Source organism: Artemia sp. Qi Xiang Cuo, chromosome 16 (genome assembly GCF_049724085.1).
Source record: "Artemia sp. Qi Xiang Cuo chromosome 16, ASM4972408v1, whole genome shotgun sequence".
NCBI classification, from domain to species: Eukaryota; Metazoa; Arthropoda; class Branchiopoda; order Anostraca; family Artemiidae; genus Artemia; species Artemia sp. Qi Xiang Cuo.
Window position 1 is genome coordinate 11727960 of NC_142809.1, and position 24046 is coordinate 11752005.

The 24046-nt window shown below is 35.8% G+C and overlaps 1 protein-coding gene across 1 annotated transcript in view; it reads left to right on the forward strand.

The window, feature by feature from the left end:
* Positions 1-20028, forward strand: part of LOC148942566 (uncharacterized) — a 54745-nt gene extending 34717 nt beyond the window's left edge. The window contains exons 4-6 of the mRNA XM_089102304.1: positions 12882-13101; positions 14570-14940; positions 18847-20028. Of these exons, the coding sequence (XP_088958430.1) occupies positions 12882-13101; positions 14570-14940; positions 18847-18988 (733 nt within the window). The 3' untranslated portion in view covers positions 18989-20028. The remainder of the gene's footprint in view (positions 1-12881; positions 13102-14569; positions 14941-18846) is intronic.
* The last annotated feature ends 4018 nt before the right edge of the window (positions 20029-24046 follow it).

Here is a 24046-nt window from a genome sequence, read left to right on the forward strand (position 1 = left end):
ATTCATGATTTCAGGCACGTAAAACCATGAAATACTAAAGTTAACTTCTCAAATGATAAATCCCAGGAGTCAAACACCCACGAAAATCTAAAAAACCTAGGTCTGAAAACCCAAAACAGCTAATTAAATAATCTAATTAATTATTTCAGGCACGTAAAACCACAAAATACTAAAGTTAACTTCTCAAATAATAACCCCAGGAGTCAAACACACACGAAAATCTAAAAAAAACTAGTTCTAAAAACCCAAACAGCTAATTAACTATTCTAATTCATGATTTCAGGCACGTAAAACCACAAAATACTAAAGTTAACTTCTCAAATGATAACCCCAGGAGTCAAACACACACGAAAATCTAAAAAACCTAGGTCTGAAAATCCCTAAACAGTCAATTAAATATTCTAATTCATGATTTCAGGCTAGTGAAACTATGAAATACTAAAGTTAACCTCTCAAATAATAAATCCCAGGAACCTAACACCCACGAAAATCTAAAAAACTAGGTCTGAAAACCGAAACAGCTAATTAACTTTTCTAATTCATGATTTCAAGGCACGTCAAATCACGAAATTTAATAAACCTAGGTCTGAAAACCCTAAACAGGTAATTAACTATTCTAATTCATGATTTCAGGCACGTAAAACCACAAAATACTAAAGTTAACTTCTCAAGTAATAAACACCAGGAGTCAAACATCCATGAAAATCTAAAAAACCTAGGTCTGAAAACCCTAAACAGCTAATTAGATATTCTAATTCATGACTTCAGGCGCGGAAAACCACAAAATACTAAAGTTAACTTCTCAAATAATAAACACCAGGAGTCAAACACACATTAAAACATAAAAAACATAGGTCTGAAAATCCCCAAACAGCCACTTAAATATTCTAATTCATGATTTCAGGCACGTCAAATACGAAATACTAAAGTTAACTTCTCAAATAATAAATCCCGGGAACCTAACGCCCACGAAAATCTAAAAAAAAAACTAGGTCTGAAAACCCAAACAGCTAATTAACTATTCTAATTCATGATTTCAGGCACGTTAAATCACGAAATACTAAAGGTAACTTCTCAAATAATAAACCCCAGGAAACAAACACCCACGAAAACCTAAAAAACCTAGGTCTGAAAATCCCCAAACAGCCAATTAAATATTCTAATTCATGATTTCAGGCAAGTCAAACCATGAAATACTAGAGTTAACTTCTCAAATAATAAATCCCAGGAACCTAACACCAACGAAAATCTAAAAAAACCTAGGTCTGAAAACCCTAAACAGGTAATTAAATGTTCTAATTCATGATTTCAGGCACGTAAAACCACAAAATACTAAAGTTAACTTCTCAAATAATAAACCCCAGGAGTCAAACACACACGAAAACCTAAAAAACTATGTCTGAAAATCCCCAAACAGCCAATTAAATATTCTAATTCATGATTTCAGGCACGTCAAATACGAAATTCTGAAGTTAACTTTTCAAATAATAAATCCCAGGAACCTAACGCCCACGAAAATCTAAAAAAAAACTAGGTCTGAAAACCCAAACAGCTAATTAACTATTCTAATTCATGATTTCAGTCACGTAAAACCACAAAATACTAAAGTTAACTTCTAAAATAATAAACCCCAGGAGTCAAACACACATGAAAATCTAAAAAACCTAGGTCTGAAAATCCCCAAACAGCCAATTAAATATTCTAATTCATGATTTCAAAACACGTAAAACCACAAAATACAAAAGTTAACCTCTCAAATAATAAACCCCAGGAGTCAAACATCAACGAAAACATAAAAAACCTAGGTCTGAAAACCCAAAACACCTAATTAAATACTCTAACTCTTGATTTCAGGCACGTAAAACCACAAAATACTAAATTTAACTTCTCAAATAATAAACCCCAGGAGTCAAACACACACGAAAACCTAAAAAACCTATGTCTGAAAATACCAAAACAGCCAATGAAATATTCTAATTCATGATTTCAGGCACGTCAAATACGAAATACTAAATTTAACTTCTCAAATAATAAATCCCAGGAACCTAACGCCCACGAAAATCTAAGAAAACTAGGTTTGAAAACCCAAACAGCTAATTAACTATTCTAATTCAATATTTCAGGCACGTAAAACCACAAAATACTAAAGTTAACTTCTCAAATAATAAACCCCAGGAGTCAAACACACGAAAATCTAAAAAAAACTAGCTCTGAAAATCCCCAAACAGTCAATTAAATATTCTAATTCATGATTTCAGGCAAGTCAAACTATGAAATACCAAAGTTAACCTCTCAAATAATAAATCCCAGGAACCTAACACCCACGAAAATATAAAAAACTAGGTCTGAAAACCCAAAAAGCTAATTAACTTTTCTAATTCATGATTTGAGGCACGTCAAATCACGAAATCTAAAAAACCTAGGTCTGAAAACCCTAAACAGGTAATTAACTATTCTAATTCATGATTTCAGGCACGTAAAACCACAAAATACTAAATTTAACTTGTCAAATAATAAAGCCTAGGAATCAAACATGGAAATCTGAAAAACCTAGGTCTGAAAACCATAAATAGCTAATTAAATATTCTAATTCATGACTTCAGGCGCGTAAAACCACAAAATACTAAAGTTAATTTCTCAAATAATAAACCCCAGGAGTCAAACACACACGAAAACCTAAAAAACCTAGATCTGAAAATCCCCAAACAGCCAATTAAATGTTCTAATTCATGATTTCAGGCAATTCAAATACGAAATACTAAATTTAACTTCTAAAATAATAAATTCCAGGAACATAACGCACAATAAAATCTAAAAAAAAACTAGTTCTTAAAACCCAAACAGCTAATTAACTATTCTAATTCATGATTTCAGGCACGTAAAACCACAAAATACTAAAGTCAACTTCTCAAATAATAAAATCACGAAATACTAAAGTTTACTTCTCAAATAATAAACGCCGGGAACCAAACACCCACGAAAATCTAAAATCTCCTTGAGGTAGATCCCGTTTATTTTCGATTCTGAGCATTTTTGGTTTTCCCTCCTAAATTACCCCCCCCTCCCCTGCCCTCAGCAATGGGGGAATGAATGGCCTCTGAGCCTTCCCCTTGAGGCAGATTTCCGTTTAATTTCGATTCTTAGTATTTTTTGTTTTCCCTCCCAAATTGACACCCACCCGCACCTGCCCCTCATAACGGGAGGAACGACGGACCACTGAGCCTTGCCCATGCGACAGATCCCGTTTATTTTCGATTCTGAGTGTTTTTGGTTTTCCCTCTGAAATTGACACCCCCTCCCCCTCCCCTGTCCTCAGAAAATTGGGAACGAAGGGCCTCTGTGCCTGCCCCGTGATGCCGATCGCATTTATTTTAAATTATGAGTTGTTTTTGTTTTCACTAAAATATTTACCCCCCCCCTCCCCGGTCCTCATAAATGTCGTACGGATTGGCCTCTTAGCCTTCCCCGTGAGGCATATCTCTTTTATTTTTGATTCTTTGTATTTTTTTTTTTACCGACAAAATTGACCCCCCCCCCACCTCTCCTGCCCCTCCGAAATGGAGGAACGCCGGGAACGGTAGATCCTATTTTAAATTGTCAAAACATATAAAACATCACTTGTGTATTATATAGACCACATCAGAAAGGTAAGTCATCATTCACACTCCTATTATTCAAAACATTAATTAATATTGTTCATAGTGTCCAATTTGTGAATCCCTTTTTGCAAAATTGTCAAATACTCTCTTTCTTTGAAAAACTAAAACAGACTATATCCACCAAACCAGACTATACCCACCAAACCTGTCCTGGCTATAGCTTCCATAGAATTCCATATGCCATGTGAGGGAGCTCTGAATCTCTTTGAAAAGGTGTAGAGGGGCATCAGAATTCCTTGCTATAGGGGCATCAGAATTCCTTGCTATAGGGGCATCAGAATCCATAAGTACATGCTCTGGAAAGGTGCCATGGAATGTAAAGGTCCAGAAACTTATAGTTGACCCAGAAACTTGTCTGGTTGGTTCAGAAACATACCTGGTTGGCTAAGAAAGCCGTCTGGTAGGTTTTGTATTATTCCATATGCAATTGACATCAATAGCATTATTGATTCTGGTAATCATTGCTATAGGGGCATCAGAATAACGTTTAAATTGCTATAGGAGTATCAGAATCCATAAGTACATGCTCTGGAAAGGTGCCAGGGAATCTAAAGGTCCAGAAACTTATAGTTGAACCAGAAACTTGTCTGGTTGGCCCAGAAACATACCTGGTTGGCCAAGAAAGCCGTCTGATAGGTTTTGTATAATTCCATATGCAATTGACAACATTAGCAATAATTAGTCTGGTAATCAACCATGGAAAGCTGCCATGGAACGTAAAGGCCGCAAATAATACAGGAAGGAACATAAAGGCGGCAAATTCAATATGTACATACTACTAGCGTTGCCTATAGTAAAGGCTGTACGGCTCCAATGTTTTATTATTATTATTTTTTTTCCAGAGGCACTTCACATGACGAAGTAATCACAAAAAATTCAAAACGGTCTCATTTGAGTGGAAATCGAGTGTTTAGGTGCTCTTTTTAAAAATCCTAAGTGATTGTAGGGCCCCTAGCCCCCCCCATGCCCAGTAGTTCCCCCCACACATCCCCTCAAAATTTGTGGATAGCCATTTTGTTCAGCGTAGTTGATTTCCAGATAGAAAATATATTTTGAGGAGGACACTCCCCCATAACCCTCAGGGCAAGGGTTTTAAGTTATGCCCTGAGAGCATATAAGGTTTTTATAGAAGGCGTTGTCGTAGAAACTTCAAAACAGGCTTATTCGTTTGGAAATTCAAAGATCTAGTGCTCATTTTAATATTCTAATGGGTTTGGAGGGCAACTAGCCCCCCCCCACGCCCCGCATTCCCCCAAACACATCCAATCAAAATTTTGAGATAGCGATTTTGTTCAGCGTAGTTGATTTCCATTTAAAAAATATGTTTTTGAGGAGGACACTCCCCCACAACCCTCAGGGCAAGGGTTTTGAGTTATGTCCTGAGGGTATATAAGGTTTTTATAGAAGGTGTTGTCGTAGAAACTTCAAAAAAGGCTCATGCGATTGGAAATTCAAAGGGTTAGTGCCCTTTTTATAATTCGAAATTGATTGGAGGGCAGCTAGCCCCCCCCCCACGCCCCGTCGTCCCCCCATCCCAACCCAACCACAGTTTTCGATAGCCATTTTGTTCAGCGTAGTTGATTTCCAGATAGAAAATATATTTTTGAGGAGGACACTCAGCCACAATCTTCAGGGCAAGGGTTTTAAGTTATGCCCTGGGGGCCTATAAGGTTTTTATAGAAGGTGTTGTCGTAGAAACTTCAAAAAAAGGCTCATTCGATTGGAAATTCAAAGGGCTAGTGCCTTTTTTAATATACAAAAGTGATTGGAGGGCAACTAGCCCCCCACGCCCAACACTCCCCCAAACACATCCAATCAAAATTTTGAGATAGCCATTTTGTTCAGCGTAGTTGATTTCCTCATAGAAAAAACAACCCTCAAGGCAAGGGTTTTAAGTTATACCTTGGGGGCATATAAGGTCTTTATAGAAGGCGTTGTCGTAGAAACTTCAAAAAAGGCTCATTCGATTGGAAATTCAAAGGGCTAGTGCCCTTTTTAATAGCCGAAAGTGATTTGACGGCAACTAACCCCCTCTCACGCCCACCTTTTTCTCAAACACATCCAATCAAAATTTTCAGACAGCCATTTTATTAAACGTAGTTTTAAGTTCTGGAAATTAGGTCTTTGAGGATGACAAATCCCCCACAGCCCTCAGGGCAAGGGTTTTAAGTTATGTCCTGAGGGCATATAAGGTTTTGTATAGACAACGTTTTCGTAGAAACTTCAGAAAGGGCTCACTCGATTGGAAATATAAATGGCTAATTTCCTTTTTAATAGTCGAAAGCGATTCTAAGGCAACTGACACCCCATCCACGCCCACCATTTCCCCAAACACATCCTATCAAATTTTGATATAGCCATTTTGTTCAACGTAGTTGAAAGTTCTGGAAATTATATGTTTGAGCAGGAGTCCCACAGTCTTCAGGGGCAAGGGTTATAAGTTATACCCTGGGGGCATATATGGTTCATATGGAAGGAATGCTCGTATAAACTTCAGAGAGGGCTCATTTTATTGGAACTTGAAAGTTCTTGTTCACTTCCAGCTCCCCCCCCTCCAAACCCTTTTTTACCAAATGCATCCAATAAAAATTTTAAGATACCTATTTTTTTTTTAAATCATTTTTGGTCACGAAATTGGGAATTAGAACTGTAATTTCCATTCGAAAGAGTCCTCTCCCGATCTTATATGACCATTGGTTCGATATGATCACCCTGGCAAAGAAAACACACACACAGACACAAAAAAAAACTGAACAAATAAACACTTATTCGCAATCTTTCTTCTGGTAAAAAGTACAAAATTTCACATTTTCCCCGAACGAAGCTCGAGAACCTTACAGTATGGTTCTCTGATATGTTGAATCTGATCGTGTCATTTTTATTAAGATGCATTGAATTTTTAGGGGCGTTCCCGCCCTTTCTAGAAAATTATACAAATTTTCTCAGGCTCGTAGCTTTTGATGGGTACATGAAACTTGATGAATTTTATGCATCTGGAGTCGGCATATAAAGCCATTTCATTTCATTTGTCTATTGTTACAAAAATTCCGTTTTTTAGTGTTTCGGTTGCTATTTGGCCGATTTGCTCCTTACTTACAGTTTGTTACCACAAACTATTTGACTAATTACTAATCAGACTTAGAACCTCGGAAAGGATATTGGTGGCAGGCATGGATATTAATTTTATGACAATTTCGCTTAGATATTTCTTAGACCAATATTACAAGACTTCGATGACTTGTGGATCAGTTGACCAGTTTTGCTTGGAACTAAAGACTCCCTACTGAAAATCTAGAGAGCTATGACAGATACAGCTGCTGACGAAGCTTGTCTGGCACTGACTACTGAAAGTTGGTCTTGTGATCCCCACAAACTGGCTTGACTATGTGGTGACTGTTTCACAGGGACTGTCACGACACATGCATCTACTGATACAGATTTCAGAAAGGCCCAATCCATGTCTCTTGCTATTTACTCTCAACTTGGAGAAGACCGCGTGTGTTTTGGTTCTCGCTGTCCAGGTTGATCTTCATTGACTCGCTCACGTGTTCTGTGTCGCATGTGTTCTAACTGCATGTGTCTTTGCTCTTCATTTTTATTTTTGACTTGCTCATGTGCTCGGTGTCGCATGTCTTCTAATCGCGTGTGTCTTTGCTTCTCATTTTCATTTTTGACACGCCACCGCTGTTCTTCAAACCGCTTGTTTACTTGCTCATGATTTTCATTTTCACTCGCTCACATGCTCGGTATGGCATGTCTTCCAACCACGTGTGTCTGCTCTTCATTTTATTTTTGACACGCCGCCGCTTTTCTTCTAACCGCGTGTGTCTTGGCTGTTCATTTTCATTTTTGACTCACTCACTTGTTCGGTGTCGCATATCTTCTAACCGCGTGTGTCTTTGCTCTTTATTTCCATTTTTGACACGCTCTAATTGTCGTTTTCGCATATGTTCTAACCGCCCGTGTCATTGCTCTTCATTTTCACTTTTGACGCGTTTTTGGATTTTGATTACTTTAGAAAACTTAGCAATGGCCTTTGCTATAGCTGCCCGAATCGGTGTTGTTGCAACTGATGGTCCAGCTTTTCGATTTTCACATCTTATCACGTTTGATAGTTCAGGTGTTAGTTCCAAATAATCATCATTTATAGTAACTGTAACTGCAAATTTTCGTTTCTTGGGCCTTCCAACAGACATTATATTATATAAATATCTGATGCGTTGGATACTCAACAATCTTATTTATGCTATGTATGACATCATATAAGAAAATGCTTATATGATGTCAGCTATGATGTACTAACATATTGCATGATGTCATTTGCAAAAAAAAGGCTCTTAACGGATTTTCTCAGACTTCTGACCTATCTAGATTGTGTTTTTTTTATGTGAGAATATCCCAAGATATGAATTTTCCCGAAAAAATATGGAGTAATAATTGTATAAATATATACAACTATTGCTCGTTTATAAAGATATATATATATATATGTATATATATATATATATATATATATATATATATATATATATATATATATATATATATATATATATATATATATATATATATATATATATATATATATATATATATATATATATATATATATATATATATATATATATATATATATATATATATAATATATATCATATAAGATTTTTGGGGAAAAATCGGTGTCTTGGGATATTCTCGCATAAAAAAAAGCGATTTAGAGAGGTCTTAAGTCTGAGAAAATTCGTTAAGAGCCTTAAATTTGGCAAAAAAAAGATTAATGTTAGTGACGTCATTTTTCTATGCATCATTGCAGCACTGCAATGACGTTGTCACACTTATTTTAGAAAAATTGAAGATTTTCATGCATGGAAAAGTTTACATTAGATTGCTTAAACAGCAAAAACTGGTAATTGCAAAATATTTGTATGTATTTTGACAAAAGTTTACAATAATTCAAAAACCATAAAAAAAAACAAAATTTGAAGCTTAGTAGAAATCGTTGTTAGAAATAGGACTTGCATTAATAATCAAATATCTTTGAAAAGTGCAGTATGAAAAGACAGCAAATTGTCTGCGGTTAGAAGACAAGCGACAATGAGAATCTATTTATAGAAGCGTGCCAAGTGCCGGGGCCTTGCGGCTGGTAATTGCAAAAATATTTGCATATATTTTAACAAGGGATTACAACAATTCAAAAACCTTAAAATAGAAAACTTAAAGTTTGAAGCTTAGTAGATATCGTTGTTAGAAATCGGACTTGCAAACAAATATAAACTTCAAGATACCTGACACAAATTTTACTGCAACTTAGAAAGATACAAAAAACTTATTTCCAGCTGTTGTTTACTTAGCAACACTGAATATTTTTTGGAGTTTTTTTTTTATTATGAAATAAAAATTTTCGGAACGAAGCGGGCAGGAAAGAAAGGGTTTAAAATCCAAATAGCTGGTTTGTGGCAAACTAAAAAGCTTAGAGTATAGCCTATCTAAAACCAGATGAAACGCTGGGAAAGAGACAGAAGAAATAAATCAAGTGTAACTAGCATAGAGAAGATGCTAAGAATGTTTGTTAAATACTTGACCTCAACCTCCCCCGTCCATACCTGGATATAGTCCGAAAATAATCAAAAAAATTCGGTGATTTTTGTGCTTTTTTTAATCACCTTTTGAAATTATATCTAATCAACCATTGATTCCTAATGCTAATTTGGGAACCAATTAATAAAAAATTTGTAAATTATGCATATCGCCCCGGAATATCCAGGATTTGAGGGAGGGGAATCGTACTAAGACAAAATTGTGACATTAAAATATCATTATGTATTTTCGATTCTATTTTTCTTTTGACTTACCAATTGATATAAGCAAAACTTCAAATCTGTTGTTGGCTAAATAAAAAGTGACGGTACATTAACCATTATATCTCTTCAATGAAAAGAATGTGAGCAGACTTTTAGATCAATCTAACTGGATATCACCTTGCGACAGCGCAGTGGATATGGCCGTGCTTCTTATACTTCCCTAATTTATACTTATTATTTATACTAATTATTATTCCCTAATTTTCCCTTGTATAATTTATACTTCCCTAATTTTTTTTCCTTAGTGTCAAATAATTTTTTTTTCTGTTTCTGTCCGACTCAGTACGAATTTCCCCTTTTAAATAAGCAATAACAAGTTGCACTATGAATGCGCCATGATGAGCAATTTTTAATCTTCCAGCTATTTCAAATTTTCATTTAATAGCGTTTTAGCACCCTTTTGGCTGAATTTTTGACTTGTAGTAAAAAAAATTATTTTAACAATTTAATGGGGCATCACAAATCATTTCAATATTTTTTTTTTTTTTTTTTTTTTTAATTAGCATTAACCTTTAAATACCGGCCCGGTTTTTTTTTGCGGGTGCATATGAAAAATTGCAGTGGTTATTACCGTCCCTTCTGTTTAAGGTGTTTAGGTTCAATCCCTCAGTTTGCAAGGAAAGTTATCCTCAATGTTAGTAATAGATAAATTTTTCATCTTTATTGTTCAAATAAGTTTTTTTTTCAGTTTCAGTCTGACTCGGTAAGATTGTTTCCCTTTTAAATAAATAATAACAAGTTGCACTACAAATGTGCCATGATGAGCAATTTTTAATCTTCCAGCTATTTAAAATTTTTATTCAATAGCGTTTTAGCACCCTTTTGGCTTAATTTTTTAATTTTATTAAAAAAATTTATTTTAACAATTTAATGGGGCATCACAAATCATTTCAATATTTTTTTTTTTTTTTTTTTTTTTTAATTAGCCTTAACCTTAAAATACCGGCCCGGTTTTTTTTTGCGCTTGCATATGAAAAATTGCAGTTGTTATTACCGGCACTTGTGTTTAAGGTGTTTAGGTTCAATCCCTCAGTTTGCAAGGAAAGTTATCCTCAATGTTAGTAATAGATAAATTTTTCATCTTTATTGTTCAAATAAGTTTTTTTTTCAGTTTCAGTCTGAATCGGTAAGATTGTTTCCCTTTTAAATAAATAATAACAAGTTGCACCACAAATGTGCCACGATGGGCAATTTTTCAATCTTTCAGCTATTTCAAATTTTTATTCAATAGCGTTTTAGCACCCTTTTGGCTAAATTTTTCGATTTGCAGTAAAAAATAGTTAATACACCGTTTTCGTGTGGCAGCACATATTTTGCTATTAAAGAATGATAATAATTTTCAATGTTTTTTTCTAAGAAGTCTTCTCTTGATAATCTCGGACCATGTATTTGAAACGCTTGCATATGAGGGAAAAAAAAGACGAATTCGTGATCTTCCCTACTAAAACAATACAACATTTCTAAAAACAGTTTGTTTTCGTAGATAACTGTTGTAAACGTCAACAATTAAGTTCTTTGGAATGCTCATTTTAATGATTTAATTTTTATCATTATTCCTTGACCTTTTTTTGTGTAACCTGCTTTTTCATAAATAGAGTAAGTTTTCTCGGAAGGGGGGGGGGCTAAGATTTGAAATTGGGTCAGAAAAGTTACCATGTTTTCTTAACTATGAAACAAGACGGCACTTTTTAAGTCTTTGGTTTTCGGGAGGAGTTGATGGGTAAGTATCTTACCTAGCAAAATCTTGCAGACAATATTCTGATTGGTTAAAAGAATGAAAAGAGAAGTATTGTGTTGAAACCAAAGGGTAGAGGTCTTTATGGTCAAGTCTATTGTTTTCAAGCCATTGCTAGCTGAAAAGCGAGCGAAGAAACACCCTTATGCTTCGAAGGAAATTCAATGTAAAGGTATACTGTTAAGTTTGATTTTAATATGCCACTATTCTAGTGGAAAGACCCCCAATAGGGTTTAATATTCAATTATTTTCATAGCAGTGAATAGTTGTTCAACTGAAATTTGATTCAACTCCCCCCCTCCATAGCCAGCTCCTCTTAGGACATTGCAGAAATCCTGTTTTGGAAACTCGAGTGCACATAACGTCTTTCGTTTTATTCAGTTACACGTCTCGTTCCAGGAATATACCCTTGATAAATTCTGGGATTCTATAATGCTTTTTCCGCCTTCATGTCGTTTTTTTCATCTGAGCATAAATTAATTGTATCTATTTAATTATGTTTTTGTTAGTGAAAAAGTGGATATTTAAATTTTAATTCAAGTCAATCCCCAAAAGCCTGCCGCAATCGAGATATTATAGATATCGAGTTTTGAAAACTCGGTTGCGCCTAACCTCTTTTGATTTGCTGAAATAGACTTGTCGTTGTACCCTTGATAAAATTCGGGGCTCTATAACACTTTCTTCGCCCTTCATGTCTTCTTTTTTATGTAGTTACGGTGTTAATAAGTATTAATTACTTATTCTGTCACAGCCCAATACAATTTTGAATCTATATTTTACTGGCCTACTCGATCATAGTATTAGTATCGTTAGTATATACGTAGTATCCTTAATTGGAAACCTATCAAACCCAGATTCATATCTATAAGACTAAATGGAGGCCATGCAGAGATGATAGTAATTGCTTGTTATGCACCCACAAATGACGGAAGACATGGAATAAAGGAAGAGTTCTGCAATGACTTAAATGCCACAATCAAGGAAGCGCCATTGCATGATATCATATGTTTGGCAGGTGATTTTAATGCCAAGGTTGGAAACGAACGAAGACATTGCCAATCAAGGTCTTGGTGCCAGAAACGAAAATGGAGACTGCCTGATAGACTGTGCATTATCAAATGACCTTATCATCGGCGGCACATTTTTCAAGCATAAAGACATCGACAAATATACATGGACGTCCCCAAACAGGGTGACAAAAAAACAGATTGGCCATATACTTAAAAGCAGAAAATGGCGAGCGAGTATCCAAGATGTTCGCTCATTCAGAGGGGCAGACATCAGCTCTGATCATTCACTTATGATAGCAACAATCAAAATCAAGCTGAAAGTCCCCAAAAAGAAGATGCCTGCTCCAAAACCACAATTTGACTCGGACAGACTGTCAGATAAGGACATCAAAAAAGAATTTATCACAGAGCTGTCCAACAGATTTGAAGTCCTACAATTCCTTAAAGAAGTAAACGAAGAATGTATGTGGGAAAAAATGGAGGAAAACTATAAAGAAGCTGCGAAACTAGTCCTTGGTTTCAAGAAAAGACCAAAAGACCAATAGCTGTCGGATGAAACGTGGGACTGTATTGATAAACGCAAGCAGGTGAAACTTCTTCTTCTTCCTAACTGCAGTACCGAGAATCACGTGTTCAGTAACCTGATATACCAATATCATGATAAGATGGTGAAAAGGAGTGCTAGGGAGGACGAATGTAAATACATTGAGAAGAACGTGGAACTAGCTGAAGAAGCTGCAAGAATAGGGGACTCGAAGAATGTGTACCGTTGGGACCAGAGTATGAAAGGTCCCGTACGAGACCCGAATGGACGTCTTGCAACAGATCCAGAAGATGTGAGCAAAGTCTGGGCAGACTATTTCAGACGCTTCTAAACCGTCCTCCCCCTCTAGAACCACCAACGGTCCCTGATGTACCGCTACTAAACCTTCCAATCAACATAGACCCTCCATATACGACAGATATGTTTATGGAAAAAAAATTTAAAAATGGCCGATCCCCCGGAAATTAAATAATAAAAGAATAAATGCTTAAGACGACTGTCATTCCTTGCATGACCTTGTGGAGAAAATTCTTCAAGACAATTTGGGAGTTGGAAAAGGTGCCTAAAGATTGGACCAGAAGCACTCTTGTAAAACTTTTCAAAATAGGAGATGCCACAAAGTGTGAAAACGGGCGTGGTATCTGCCTCCTTTCAATCCCAGGAAGGTTGTTCGCTCTCATAATCCTTAACAGAATAAAACCACATCTTGACAGACACTTACGCGAGCAGCAACACGGCTTCCGTCAACCGCTCCTGTACTGACCTCATATTTGTCCTCAAAATGCTGCTGGAAGAAACAAATGAGGGGAGAAGGAAATTGTACCTTGTGTTCATTGATTTTGAGAAAGCTTTTGACTCAGTAGATAGAACAACACTCTGGAAAATACTCTCACGTTACGGCATACCGGAAAAAATTATTAAACTCATCATCGCTTTCTGCAAAGATACAGAATGCTGTGTACAAACTGAACAAGGGAATGACAGATATTTAAAAATAAGGACAGGAGTAAAGCAGGGGTGTGTCCTCTCCCCCCTACTGTTCATCCGTGTTGTACAAAAAACTTCGAATAACGAATCGAAAATCTGTCTATATACATTTTCGTCATGTTTTTACGAGAAGGGCAAAACTTTTTATGGGGGGGGGGCAAGATTATTTGTGAAGTCTTTTGTAATGGCGGCACAAAAAAATGTATTTTACAAAGACTGAGGGGCGGGTATTTTTTTGGGGATTTTTTAATGAAATTATCAGAAAGCTATTTATCAAAATCTAGGGAAGTGCCTCTGAGTGAGGCGTTGTTATTTGGCATCTGAGCGGCTCAAATAATTTTAAAATCAGGAATTAAAGTAATAAAAATTTATTTTATAAAAAAGGAATTAAAGTAAAAACATAGAAAAAACAAATAAATGAAATAAAAACTCAAGCAAGAATTAATAGGGTAAGGAAGCATTTGTTTCACTACTTCAACTACTACTAACTCACTATAGCACCAAGCCGCCTGATTCCGACACAGCTAAGCAAGCTCCTCCTCCATCCTCATCCCATCTCCATCCCATTTGTGTCACTGCTTGTGAATTACTGTGTCCTTTATCATTTTACCCGTATGATACAGCGACAAATGCTCACAGATGATAAATTCAGCTGAATATATCTTTTGGATCAGATGCTCGTTCTGGGGTGAAGGTGTAAGTTGCGTGAAGTGAACTCATCTATACTCTTTCAGCTTCAAAAATCGACAAAGTGATTCAGTAAATTGATTTAGTCTATTTTTGAAATATATCTTACCTCTTTTGCCGTATTATTGTTTATGCTGGAGTATTGTTACGCATTGTTGCCATTTTCTTTTCCAGGTGGGGCAAATGCAGAGAACTGTTCGTGTGCTATTCAGCACTATCGCCGGTATACAACTGGATCAATTCGTGACTTGACAATACTGTTCAAAAGTAACTTTGTCATACCCCTTCTTCACGCCTGTGGCTGTCGTTTACCTCATCTGAGTTCTCTACCACCTGAATTGTTATTGAAAATTGTGGCCGATCTTGATATCAAATCGGCCCTTCGTCTTTTGACCGCGTCGAAACTTTTTTATGAGATTATTCGAGACAATAAACTTTGGAAGCACTATTTTGCAAGGTAACTAGTTACTCTTTTTTTACTGTTTTGGAGTGTAAAAATCTGTAAGTGGTTCTAGTAAAACTATTCAATGCTACCAAACTGGCTATAAAAGTTATATCTGCAAAGGAAAAAATTAAACCAGGCCTGGGTTGCATATTGTCTGGGCTGATCCATTTTAAGTAGCCCTGTATTTTTAAAGTCCTGTCTTAATTAATGCTGGGGCTTTTCTTAATTAATCATTAATGGGAATAAGATGCTACCATTCATGGATAACAATTATACGTATCTTGTGCGGGTAATGAAGAACCCCAGTGGGTGATATCTATAAAAGAGCGATGTAGCCTCTATGTATTGTTTTTCTTCTGATCGGTTTTTGTAGAAGTGGTGGTCGAAGACAGCTCGCTCAATTTGAAATTAAAAGCTCTAGTGCCAAAGATTAAAAAGGGATTCTCAAAATAAACGGTTTTTTTGTGTGTGTTCTTTTACGTTGGGTATTATGACGTTTTTACATCATACTCAATTCCTTGTAAAACACGCTTTACTGGGGTTGGAGTTATGTCAGCAAATACTTTACGTATTTTATTAATAAATATCTTAACTGAACAATCAACTGTACTTTTCATGTTCATGAAACTAAGAAGAAAGAACTCAGATCAAACACATAACGTGAATAAGGCTGAAATATAATGCCTCTGAGGTAGAATAACGTTCTTGTTTTCTTATTTATGCAATTGCTCGGAATGAATATTGGTCCAGATGAAGAGGAAGATGTTAGATGTGGTCAATTCTGATCCTCTCATCTATGTAATAAAGAGACTAATTGAGAAGAGGAAGGCGTGGTCTCTTCTAAACATTTTATGTATCCTAATAGAGGGACTGAGAATGGAGTGGAAGGTGTGGCTACCTCTAATTCTCTCATCTACTAAAAAAGAGACTAATTAATGAGAGGAAGGTGTGTTCCTTCTAATCTACTACTACTAACGACTCACTGCAGCACGAAGCCACCTAGGGGTCAAAAAAACTACGTAGGCTTCTCCATCCCAATCTATTGTAAGCCTCTTCACACCCTCCCAAGAAGTTCCAATTTCTCTTAAATTTTTCCTCATGACATTCTCCCATCGTATTTGGGGACGATCAGCTTTTTTGCCTTAGATGGATGGCCAAGAAGGAAGATCTTTGACAATCTGTCATCCTTCATCAGCAGAACTTATCCTAGCCATCTCAATCTTTCTCTCATTATAGCCTTAAAAAGTGGGATTGAACAACATTTTTCGTGCAGCATACTGTTTGAAATATGATCAGTCAGAGGGGTGCCCAAAACAATCCGTAGACAATTTTCCTGGAAGACATGTAACGAATCCTCCTCCGTCTTTTGGAGTGCTTACACTTCAGAACCATACTTGACCACTCTCATCGTTGCAGCTTCCAATATTCTAATCTTGTTTTGCAGACTAATCTTCCTAATCTTCCAAACTTTTTTCAGCTCTGAAAAAAGTACCCTGGGCTTTGGCTATTCTACTTTTATTTTTTATTTTTTTTAATGGAATTTTAAATGAATTTCTAGATCATTCCTTACTTGACCGCTTGCATTTGTTTATGTGTGCTGTTGTATATTGCTTGTGCTTTTGCTTATGCTTGCTATTATGCATTGCTTGTGGTTTGCTTATGATTGTAATATTTCAGGTTTTGTAACCTGGGTTTTTGAAGTATATGCTCGAAGAGACAAATTGTTACATGGTATCAGAGTAGAAGATGGATAGCACCGTCCCATATCCTGAGCTGAATTGGGAATCAGACAATCTAAAATAGGCGTGGATCGGATTTAAAAGTCATACTAATCTAATGTTTAATTGACAATTGAGTGGGAAAAATGAGAAAATCGGGTGTGCATATCTGCTAATTTGGTTTGGAGAAAAAGGACGTGATGTGTTCATGACTTGGACGCTAGCAGCTGATGAAAAAGACAAAATTAGTATATACCTTGCGAAATTCGATGACTACTTTAGTCCACAATCAAACCCCATATTCATGACGTCATGACTTGGACGCTAGCAGCTGATGAAAAAGACAAAATTAGTGTATACCTTGCGAAATTCGATGACTACTTTAGTCCACAATCAAACCCCATATTCTTTGGGTATACATTCCACAAATGTGACCAAAGGGAAGGTAAAACTCTAGAACAATATGCAACTGAACTGAAAATCTTAGTGTGTGATTGATCATATGGAGCTGTGATTGCTGACGAAATGCTTTGTGATTGCCTCGTCTTTGGAACATCATCCCAGAAGATTTGTGAAAGACTACTGGAGTCGGGATCCGAAGTGACCCTCTCAGATGCTATCAAAATAGCAAGAGCTTACACAGAAACCCAGGTGCAACTTAAAACAATCCAATAGAATCTACTAGTCATGGAAAGCCAGAAGTTGGTATCATCAAGAAGAATCAAAATAGACTGTGGAAACCTAATCTTGACGGAATCGAAAACTATGAATGTTACTTCTGTGGTGGAGATTATTCAGAGAATCACTAGAGCACTGCAAAAAAGAAGATCTGTAGTAACTGCAGAAAACCCAACCGTTTTGCGCGTGTCTGTCGTGGTAGCAAAAGACTGTGAACATCATCAGTTCTGAAGCTCAACAATGATGAACAATTTATCCATCAGCTAATGATGGATAAAGCTGATGACCAGTAATATACTAAACTAAGAATTTCCAACCAGTTCAGTGTGAAATTCAAGACTGACACAGGGGCACAAGTTTGCATCATTACCAGACGGGCAGTAAAAAGACTAAATCCAAAACCTGCAATCCACCCTAATAACGACATTTTAAGCTATTGTGGTCAGACTATTCCCGTCATGGGGAGAAGATTGACTGTGCCTACAAAGAAAATAATAGCCAACCCATAGTTTTTTGGTAGTGCATTCAACCCCTACTCCTATCCTTAACTTCAGTGCGAGTCGTCAACTGAACCTGGTAAAGCTGATACTTAGTCTTCAGCCTGGAAACCCAGCACCAATAAGATACTCACTGAATTTTCCGACCTATTTGAGGGAGTTAAGAAACTGGACTGTGAATGTAAAATAATCCTCAAGGAAGGTGCACAGCCATCCATTCAGCCCACGAGACGAATCCCATTGAGTCTTCAGTCCAAATTCAAGGGTGAACTAGATCGTATGGAGAACCTAGAAATCATTGAGAAGGTGACCCATCCAACGGATTTGGTGAATTCAACTGTGGCTGTGGAGAAACCAGATGGAACCTTGAGAGTCTCTATAGATCCTCACGATCTCAACAAAGCCATAAAAAGACCCCACTATTACATGCCAACTTTTGAAGAAGCTGTGTAAAAGCATGTAGGTGCTAAGTACTTCTCGAAGCTAGATGGCCGGACAGGATATTGGAACTTGTGTCTTGATGACGAATCTTCCGAACTAACTAAATTCTCAACTCAATATGGGCGATACAAGTTTAGACGTATGCCCTTTGGACTCAAGTCTGCACAAGATGAGTTCCAACGTCACATGGAAGATGTATTCGGCAATATCAAGAGATTCTCAGTAATTTCGGATGACATGATCATCTCTGGTGTGTCTAAAGAGGACCACAACAGAAATCTTCAAAAACCCTTTTAAGAACTAGAGAAAAGGAAGTCAAGCTTAACGAAGACAAGTGTCAATATTCTCTGGAATTCCCCGAAAATTTTGTTTCTGTAATAATTTTTGGAGAGTTTTCGTATACAAGGATCTTTTTCAAGAAAATTGATGGGGTATTATATGGCCAATCATTGAGGAGTTTTTTCAACACTTTCTGGATCAGGTATCCTCTATGTTTATTGGAGGTAGTTTTTTGTACTTTTTTTTATGAAATTTTCTTTTTTTGGTAAAAAAAAAATGATCGAGGTATTCAAATTTTCTTTCAGGGACTATCCAAAGGTTTCCGAAAAGTTGAAAGAAGAATCAGAAAGAGACTGGCTCGAAGCCTATAAAAGCGAAACTGTAGAAAGAAGACGGCAGAGGAATTGGCCTCTGGTTGGGCCTCTGGATGGCCTCTGGTTTGACTAGTATCTTATCAAGCTGAAGTTAAGGTCCTTTCACAATTTTGAGTCGCAGTCTTTTTTTTTTTGCAGTTCATGAATTTTTACTTCTCGTATTAACCTTTTTAATAATGATGCTTAGCACATTATTTGAAAATATTTTTAAAATCAAAAACTTTATTTAGGGACCTGGGGGAAGGTTGAGAGAGATAAATAAAGAGAGGTGAGTGAGATAAAAAAAAAAAACAATTTCGTCTGTCTGACATTTCTAACTCTCTATTTTTAACGTCTGTCTGATAGTAAACCGTCAAAAGGTTAAGTTTTTTACCATTAAACGGTAAAGTTTTTTAATTTCTAAACCTTTATGAAAAAAATTGTTGATTTGAGACACTCAAAATGTTATGCTTTGATTTTATCGTAAAGGTAAAACAGGGTTGCAGTTCTTGCTGTTATCTAAATTCCTATTTTATATTATATGTTTTATTTTGTAAAGTTAAGTACCTATCCAAGTTTTTATTATTGCTAACTTTATCTAAGATATCTACAAATTTAATCACCCTTCAAAAGCAAGCTTTAATTAATTCGGTGAAACAATTTTCTCTTTAAACCATAAAAAAATCCATGTTTTAATAATAGAATTGTGAATTATATTAAAATATACTGTTAGTTATAAATAGTCGCTCTAACCCCCTTCCCCAATTGCGAGAATCCGTGGTTTAGCTTTAACCAAAATCATTTACCCCTCCCCCAGTGATCCCCCCGGAAAATATCCCCCGCTTAAAATACCCCCCCCCCTCCGCGGAAAATTCCCCCATGAAAAATATTCCCCCGGTAAATATCCCCCCCTTCGTAAAATACCCCCCGTGGAAAATAGGCTTTCCAAATTTGAGAATTTTATTTGAGTTTTATTTTTTTAATTTTCGTAGGGGTAAGGAATTTTGGTACTGTACTTGTGTATTATGCGCCACTCACTCAAGTTTACGCTGTGTAAAATTCGAGAACACGTTGGTTTTTTCGTTAGTTTCTTCGTTACTTTACAAATAATTTTGGGCTATAGATTTGCCTATTAGGGGGGGGGGGGGTTAAAGTCTAATGCGTGTGCATTTCCGCGGGGGTATTTTCCACGGGGTTATTTTCCGGGGGTAAATTTTCCGTGGGGGGGGGGGGTAAACGCTGGCCACCAGAATAAAGTCCTGTCTTGGTTGGTGTAATACGGGTTCTACACTTTAGGAAGTTTGTATATAAATTGCAAAGAGGACTTTATCTGATCTTTATTTTATTACATATTAGTCCTCTACCTCCTCTTGTTATTAATCCTCTTAATTATATATTAGATCTCTATCTATTAGTTCTCTATCTAAGAAACTTATACACAGATTGCAAAGAGGAGATTCCGTCTGGTCTGACTGTTAGGGATTCGGTTTTTTACCGCCAGATGACACTGGTTGCTTACTGTTCGTTACTCCAAACTGTTTGGAGATCTGGAGTTTGTATTTAAGCGCTACATGGTTTGCCTGTTCAACTGTTTTTAAATGTTTCCATGTACATATGCCAAGGGAAGTAAAGGATTCGATTTTTCAATCTACCGAAGGATAATTTTTTTAATTTTGAAGGTTATCTTGACGCTCAATAGCTTACGGAAGGTTCTATATTGAAAGGAATTAAATCAGTTTTGGTTGCTCTGTATGTTTTTGAGTTATTTTAAGTACCTTTTAAAGCCCCGTGTGAATTAGCTTGTGTGGATATGACAAGGAATTATGTCGTTTTATTTGAGTCTCTGTCTACACAGCTGGTAGATTCGTAGAATGTTAACGTTTTGTTGTCTGTTGACGACAGAAAAGAAAATTCGTTTGTTTTTTATTTCGACATAGACGTTCCTATGTCAATTTTAAATTCTTGGTCAACTTGCCTTAGACTCTAGGCAGGAGCCACAGTATTTAAAAAGAATTAAAGCTTTCACGATAATCAACCGAATAAGAGCTGAAAGCTGGTTAAATTAGTATTGAAGAGAAATCAAGTATTATATTTGAAAATACCGCAAAAAAGTGCGCCCAGTACGCTATTTTTAGGTCGATATAAAAAGGCACAAATCAATCGCTGAACTGTTGGCATGATGTAAATTTTGTTACTCAAGTGCGGCTAAATTCCATGCTAACTAATTTCTTACAGAAGCAATGAAAAGCTAAAGCCTTTAATAATAATTAAAGGGTTTAATCCTAAGTGAATGGTTATGTTTACAAAAGGCCAACAAAATTTTCCTTTTTTAATTCCTTTTCAACATTTTTCATGAGTAAATGCACAAGCATTTCTTCGATTATAAGCAAAAATAAGAAAATTTCCCTATTCTTGTTTTTTTTATGTATTTTTAATTTATAATAAATGTAAAGCAAAATGTAATTCGGTACATTGATACATCTGTCTCTAATCTATCAAATGATATCAAAATTGTCGTCTTATATTACAACATGACAACCTTACAACTAACGAAAATTAGCGCTTGCAGAGGGCTATATTTGCACCATAGATTGTCTATCAATGTTTCTGGCCTAGAAACGAGAAATCTTGCTTTTCCGCATTCTCAGTTTTTAAACATTGTGCTTCAAATTCTCCATTAATGATTTGACTTGTTAAAAAAATTCTCTAATAGCGCTATCTATCATTTTTGTGAATTCAGCACAATTATTAATAAAAATTTAATTACAATTATTTGGTTATTACTTATATTAGATTATTACAATTATTACTAGTAATTACAATTATTAATAAGATTTTTTTTAGCACGACAAAAGAATGGCTTTAATTTCAGCAAAATCTGCCTCAAATTTACCATAGATTTAAAGTATTTCTTTTTTAATACTGTGGCTGCTTGATTTATAAATATATTTGAAACAGTATTTGCATTATATGTTATTCGGTTAAGAAAGGTACAGGATTTGTTAAGTGCTTATTTTATACATAATTTCTTGTACCTGTTCACTAGTTAATTTCTAGTGCTAAAAGTTAAGTATATGTACTTCTGGATGAAATAAAACCTGTTTTGTAAGTGTTGCTTTTAGAACTAGTGGTTGCTAGGTATTTATGGGATATTACAAGATAATTCTTAAGTATCAAGGACATAAAACTCAATAATTTTCGTTTTTTTTTTTTTTTTTTTTTGCTTTTTTTTAAGGGCAGTATATTATTTCTGTCAATGTTTCCACGTTGAACCGTGAAAATTAATTCCGTGAATATTCAAACATTCACAATCTGTCCTGCAATTTCATTGGGAAGCTACACCTTCTGAAGCTGTTTGATGCTAATGGTTTTCAGCTTTTTTGGCTGATTATTCTGCTTTTTCCTTTGCTGATTTTCCTGCACTATCAAACGAAAGCTACACCTTCTCTAGCTGTTTGGTGTCATATGTTTCGTATTTTTCCATTGCTGATTTTGGGTGATTTGCTGAACTTTCAAAGGAAACCTGCTCCTTCTGAATTTGTTTGTACCATATGTTTTTAGCTTTTGTCGGCTGATTTTTCACCCATGTTTCTTTTTTTTTAATTTCGCCGCCCGCTACTATTAAAAACTCTTATCTCTGCTTATACAGATTTTTTGTTTTGTTTTTATTATAAAAGAAATTTTCACTTTTTCGTAATTTTTTAAGATTTACATGGTTTTCCTAATCTGTTGGCTCTGTTCTGAGATTTTTCGTTTGTCTGTATTTTGTGTTAAATAGAAAATCTTGAATATTTTAACTGCAACCACCATCTTAACTAATAAAATTACCGAGGTAAGTGAAGGTGTCCACTTGGTCGATCTTCTCGTTACATGCCAAAATTGATTGTAAGGTTCAACAAAAAGTGTAAATAAAAAAAAAAAAAAAAAGTATGTTTTGTCTCCGGCTGCAGGGAAAAATAGTGATTTTAAAGATTAAAAATGAAAGGTTATGGCAGTCACAACAAAAAAATTATTACAAATTAATTAAACATCAGAACTTAAATACTATCTCTTTAAACGAGCAATAATTATTTATTTATGCATGTATTTACTTTTTCTCGAAAACAGCTCCATATTTTTTAGGTAATAATGGCATCCTGGGATTTTCTGGCCTAAGAAATCGATCTATATAGGTCAGAAGTTAGAGAAAATTCGTTAAGAGCCTTAATTTTTGTGAAAAAGATTCAGTGGCGTCGTATTTAAAAATACTTTTGAGAAGCATATAAACGTCATATTGGCCCCAGTAGTGTTTCTATCATTTTCATTATCAATAATGCAGTCAAAATTACACAAGAAACATGTCTGACAAGAAAAATCATCTTTGACGTCATATTTATGAGTAAATTTCAAGAGAATAAATTCACTCTCATTTCCTCTCCCCCCCCCCTCAGGAGTGAAAGTATCGTTTTTATATCTATGATGCATGCGACATTACAAAAGGAACATAGCTAAATATAAAGTACCAAGTGTAATTAGTCTATTTACGAAAGGCGTTTCAAGTGGTTTCGTAATGCCTAGAGCTCAATTGAGCAACCTAGACAATCAGATGTAACAAAGCCCTAGGCACGGAATAAAACGCCCTGGAGCTAGTGCTCAACTATCCCGAAATTCTGATCGGTTAGCCCCAAATTTTCCCGAAAGAAAGTTGGGTTCTCCAGGGTCTTCTTCTCCCTCTGGCGTGAACATTTACATAAATCGACGATCTGTGTTTTTTTTTTTCGCGCATTTACGGAGGTTTGTTTTCTGGATTTTGGAGAACTCAAGTTTCCTTTGGGGAAATTTGAGGATAGAGGAAAGACTAACTGAATTATAGATAAAGAGGAGATTGAAAATTAGTTCCTCTCCCCAGGAGTAAAACCCTATCCCGGGAAGGAAAAATCCCTATCCCCGGAAGGAAAACTTTTCCTTCCCTCCAGAAGCAAATCCTTTCGTTGCCTCATAGTGGTGTCGTAGTGGACTTTTTGCGAGTTTTCCTAACCAGAACCGTGACTGCAAATAGCGCTGCAGGGCCACCTTGAGGAGTGACAACCCTCGAGGAAATTGTAGCCTAGTAAACGATACAGCATTGGGTTGGATTTTTGATTAACGGATAACTATTTTGGGTTTTGTTTGC